The 5,472-nt window shown below is 46.8% G+C and overlaps 1 protein-coding gene across 1 annotated transcript in view; it reads left to right on the top strand.

The window, feature by feature from the left end:
• The first annotated feature begins 1,763 nt into the window (after positions 1-1,763).
• Positions 1,764-5,472, top strand: part of LOC129387496 (prolyl 4-hydroxylase subunit alpha-1-like) — a 7,439-nt gene continuing 3,730 nt past the window's right edge. Inside the window, exon 1 of the mRNA XM_055076446.2 lies at positions 1,764-2,453. Coding sequence (XP_054932421.2) covers positions 1,821-2,453 — 633 coding nt within the window. The 5' untranslated portion in view covers positions 1,764-1,820. The remainder of the gene's footprint in view (positions 2,454-5,472) is intronic.

Genomic DNA, 5,472 nt, shown 5'->3' with positions numbered 1-5,472 from the left:
GACATGTCGTCAATTATCTTGAGGTTATTCTGGTTTTGTCGCCAGCAGTTTGACTTCGAAAACACGATGAAGCCTGGACGGCATTCCATAGCTGCACGTCCTCCGGTGAAGCACCCTTAGTCCAGAAGGGCACAGGCACAACAGCACCAAGCAGCGGCAGGAGGCGCTCGGGGGGCCTTATCTAACAGCCGCAAAACGCTGGAGCTAAGCAATCGAAAGCTGCATATCTTCGTGTGCCGCTATCATGTCCCTTGCCGTGGAAATCTTTCGTTCTTTTATAGGATGTTCATCACTGTTTTCTTCGTTGACATTCGCGTAGTTTCCGCTTTAACTGGCTTCGAAGACGTTACGACGAAATCATCGCGTTGACATCAACTGCAACCTATTCATCAGCCGTCGCACCTGCTGATGCGCTTCAGTGAGCAGTACGAGTTGGGAGATTCCTGAAGCCGTGCAGTAGGACATCGGCAAACTCAAGTGTGTCGCTAGCGGTGCTATTAGCGCTAGCGCAACGCGCGCCTCAGAGAGCCAGTGGGAGCCAGTGGTGGCCTCGCTGCGTGGCGTTCTTTGTAAAGCAACAAATTAGTGGTCGGGGACGCCTAAATTTGTTCGTTCCACATGCGAATTCGTTGTGGATGTCTTCGTTGTAGAGGCGTTCACAATACACATGGCTGATAGAAATTCAGCTGAGGCATAATCAAACCTTCGTTATATAGGTTATTTCGCTGTAGAAGTGTTCGTTGTTCGACTGATGCCTATCTGAAAACTTCGCACGACTAGGACAGTTCCCCGAGATCGTGAAAAGCGAGAATTTATATATTTGTTTCTCCATGGCTGTGTCGAACACGCAAACGGTAACTTAATTTCATTCTTTTTTTTTCCTTTTCTTTATCTCCTTTCTTTTTCTTTTTTTTTCGCACGAACGTCGTAAGTCATTCGCACTGCCGACTGGTTCTTAGACAGACCGCAACACTGACCCTAAAATCCCATGACGCCCGGCCACGACACCACAGTGCGCTTCACGCGTTTTGAGCGTTTTTATTCGGGATAAAGAAGAAATGAGGGCAAAGCGAAAGTAAATCAGTCTGCATGGACATGTGTTTCGTTTACATTGTCGTTTTATTTTTTCCATTCTGGTTAAATAAGTAATTGCAACACAGCCTCAATGCTCCTTCTCACTTCTATTGCCAGTTACTTCATAATTGTTATTTTCTGAATTCCCTAGCGCATATTGTGAACGCAGCCCGACTCTTGCCCTGTCCTCCATAGTGGGCATGTGCCGTATATGTTGGAAAGAACGAGAACAGAAGCTCCAGCAACTAACAATTTTGTTTCAGTTATTATTTTAATTCATTCTTCTCCTTTAGTTTCCCTCGCTTACATTTTTCTCGTCTTAACGCCTGCTTCATAACCAACCCCACGTAGTGGGTAAGTACTCTTCATCCAGAACAAGCACGAGAAGAGCCATGCACTGGGTATGTTACATCTACTCCCTCAGTTGCCTCTTTTTAGGTGCTCTCGGCGTGACAGAGCTACACACTTCGACGATTCACCTCCTAGAGGGCCTGGTGACGGAAAGCCTCGCCTTCGAAGATCTGTCTCGCTTCCTGCTCTCAGAAGAGCTGCGCCTCAAGAAGCACATTGCCGAGTTCGAAGCTATCTCTGTGCCGCCGTGGCATAACGACCCGCTGACTAAATTCTTCTTCGCCAGCCGGCTCGACGGCTACCGAGAGAAGCTCACCGAAGCCGCCGTCGGTGGCGAATCCGACGAGATCCTACGTACGCTTATCGATTCCGAGACCTTCGGGACGTGGTGGCCGATGGGAAGCGACCTGATAGGAGCGTCCGAGGGCCTCTGCAAGCTGCAACAGGTCTACGATGTTCCCGTGCAGCAGATGATCTCGATGCGCTCCGACCTGCTGCCTCCGCCTACGCCCGATGACCTCAAGGATGTGGCCAGAGGTTGTTTCGCAGAAGGGCCGTTCGGAAACACGAGCAGCTGGTCGACTGCCGCCCTTCAAATAATGAGGCAGTGGACGAACGTACTGCCTCCGCAAAGACGAAAGTTTCAAATAGGAATCACGTCCCTGCTCGGGAACGACATCCGCCGAGTGGCCCTCCAAGCAAACGAAGGTGTAACTACGTATCCCTTACCACCCAGCAACGACATGATGCAGCACAAGTCAATCTGCGTACGGTCCGGTGACGTGTGGCCGCAGCAGAGCGACCTAGTCTGCGAGTACTCCGTCAATGGCGGTGATCCTTATCTCCTACTGCAACCACTCAAGGTGGAGTTTCTCTCGTACGACCCCCGAATCGTCGTTATACACGACTTCCTGAGGCCGTCAGAGAGCAAAGTCATCCGAAATATGGGCACGAAGAACCTCGCTCGCGGCACTGTTTACAGCGAAGAGAAACCTTCCGGAGTCCACAGCCCGCTTCGCGTTAGCAAGGTACGAAGTGTGTCACATGTTGTACACCAGCTGACTCTTCCTACATGTATCCGGTGGCCTTTATGTTTAGAAACGCTAAAAACGGGGCTTTATTGTGGTGTACCGATTTTGCTTCTAAAGGGTGTTTCAGCGAGTGGGGGGTCCCAAAATGTATTTAAATGGCGCATGTGAGGTATATGAGCGTTTCTACTGCCTTGATTTCACAGCGCGGACAAGCGCTACAGGACGTATAGATATAAACCACTCTGCAAATGCGCCCCTTCTAACTAGTTAACATGCAAATCAAAGTGCTGAAGTGGTATTTCTTTTCCTACTTCGACACTTGATACCTCTTAAATTGAACTTCGGAAAACAGTCTTTGTATTGAGTTTTAAAAAAAGGCGCGGTGCATATATATTGGTTTTGGGGCTCGAATAAATTCGGCTTAGTTGGCACGCGAAACCAAGAAGTAAGCGGAATGGTTAAGTTCGTAACTTCATGAGCTAAAGAGGCGCTCTTCGGACACCTGTCTGTCTGGAACAACTGTTTGCCGGCTCGCCTGCCCGCTAATGAAACGTGGGGCGTCGAAGGCGCTAGCATGTCGGATAATGCGATGACGTGGTTTAGGCTATGGCTGCCAGGATAGACCAACGGGGTATCGCTGAAATACATGTACAATCTTGGGTGTTCTCTTTAAGGAGGTATTCTCGCACTTTACTCGCGAAAAAAAAATATTTTTTTTTCGGATCCACTGTAAGTCATCATTGCTAACGCCAACAAAAAAGTAGCAGTTATGAAATCAAATGAATTCATTGTATAATTGTGGGGTTTAACGTAACGAAGCTTGACGCACAGCACGGGGCTATAAAAGAAGCCGCACTGCACGGATCGTTTAACGTGCACCCTAGGACTTGTCGACTCAAATTAAGCGTTAACGGCATGTCTGTGAGGAACCAGAATACATACGGAACGCCAGTTATTCGTTTTTGGTATGCTTGCTCTTGCGGACTGCATCCTTTCTACGTGTTGTATTGCGTCAACGGGAGATGTAACAGCAACAACAGAGAATTTTAGCCTGTCCGCTATTCCGGCAAACGGGGGCGGTTTGGGCGGATTGCCGGATTTGCAGAGGAGTAAACGTGAGCGGCCGGAGCGGTGCAGCCGCCTGGTGGCGTAGAGTTCAACCAGACAAACACAGAGCTACAACTGCAGTAACCCACTGAATCATGCTTCGCTGCTGGTGCAAATTTTTTGCAGCCGTGTAATTGTGAACACGATTACGCCGCTGTCGAAAATTTACCCAGCAGCTAAGAAGAGTATGGCAATTGGCTGTGTGTTTATGTGGTTGAGCTTTGCGCCACCAGCTGGCGCCATCAATCTGGCCGCTCACGTTTACGCCCCCGCAAAACCGGCAAACCGCCCGCGCTTGCCGGAATACCGGACGCACTAAAATTCTTATTTTGACTGACCCATCTTACGTCATTACGAACATTAGCGTAAAACCTTAAGGGGAAGCTTTAGTACGGCCCCAACTCTGACGCCACCTATTCAAATACGTGTAAAACGCAAAAATCCTTTTCAGAGATAACCCATGGAGCAATTTTAATGAAATTTGTGGCATTTCAGAGAAAAAGGAGAAATCGGTTTTCTCGCCAACAACTGCACCAAATTTGATGAGGTTTGTTGCATTTCAAAGAAAAAGGTAAGATCTAATGACTGCTGGTAGCGAATTTTCGATTTCGGCCGTCAATACTTTTATAAAAATTGTTAGAAACGCAAATTTTTCGAGAACGAAACTATAACGTTTACAACTCTAATTCAGCAATGGAAAACTATATCACTATTCTGCAAATTGTATCTAATAGTACATCCAAAGCTAAAAATGATACATTATATATGGCTCTCAAGTAGACCACTAATATGTGAGTGGGACTTTTGCGGAACCCTTGCAAACAATGTAACAAATTCACGTAAGATGCAAAGTGATCAATCAAATTTGTCCGCTTTAGATGCTCTAACAGATGCAGTTGACAGAACTGCGATATTTGTTCTTAGTGCAGAGCTACGAATTTGTAAACTTCGTGCTCCCATTTTTTTTTCAAACTTGCCAATTCTTGCAAGCTCCTTATAAAAATGCAGAGCGGATCTGGAATAAAAATTCCCCATTCAAAGAGTCACTAGAATTCAACATTCTCTCTGAAATGTAAGCAATGTTATTAAAATCGGCCAGTGGTTTTCTCAGAAAAGCGTTTCTGCATTTAACATGCATTTGAATAGGCGATCGTCGGAGTCGGGCCCCAACTTTCGTAACTCCCAACTCTCCACTCCCAGGCTCCCAGCTTTCGTAAGCAATAAAGAGGTTATTTACGAATTCTTGCTAATAAATCTTCTGAAACTCACGTTATTACTGGCAAGGTATGCGCCTCAGCTAGGAACTCTTCTGTAAAAACGCCATGCTCACTACGCTCCTAGTTTTTTTGTTTTTTTTTAAAGAGTTGTTATTAAATAAAGCCTGAAAAAAAAAACCGCGTATTGCTGTTAAAGCAGTGTATACATTTGTGTATGTCCTCGCGTAAAAAATAATTAAGATAGAACTATTCGTAACGTCGCAGTCATTGCAGGTTATGCTCAAGTGTTTTGTGCTACACGTACACTTTAGAGAACGCGCATTATTTACTATGCACGCACGCGTTGAGAAACCTCTGAGCGCGGATAAAGACCAGAAGCTTTCCCGCGAGAACTATTCGTACATACATCTGGCCATCCTCCGTATTCCCGAGAGAGTCGTTAGATTACGAGCCCGAGAGCTGTTCGCTACACAGCGTAGTCTTTACGAGCGCGCCTTTGGAAGTGTGGCGCGGGCAGTAAATTAAAGCGAGGGTATAAAATTTACAGAGGCGCGTGGCCCTATTCCTCCAAGCCACCTAGCACGAGGTTTTCTTTCTGTTGCCGCAGCCCCTATCCAGGAACGTATGAAAAACGTACACGTCACGCCTTCTATAGTTCGCGTGTGGTTGCAAGAAGCACAAAGGTTATGGAG

The sequence above is a fragment of the Dermacentor andersoni genome, chromosome 2 (assembly GCF_023375885.2).
Source record: "Dermacentor andersoni chromosome 2, qqDerAnde1_hic_scaffold, whole genome shotgun sequence".
Taxonomy (NCBI): Eukaryota; Metazoa; Arthropoda; class Arachnida; order Ixodida; family Ixodidae; genus Dermacentor; species Dermacentor andersoni.
Note: the sequence above shows the minus strand (reverse complement) of the source record. Positions and strands in the feature narration are given on the sequence as shown.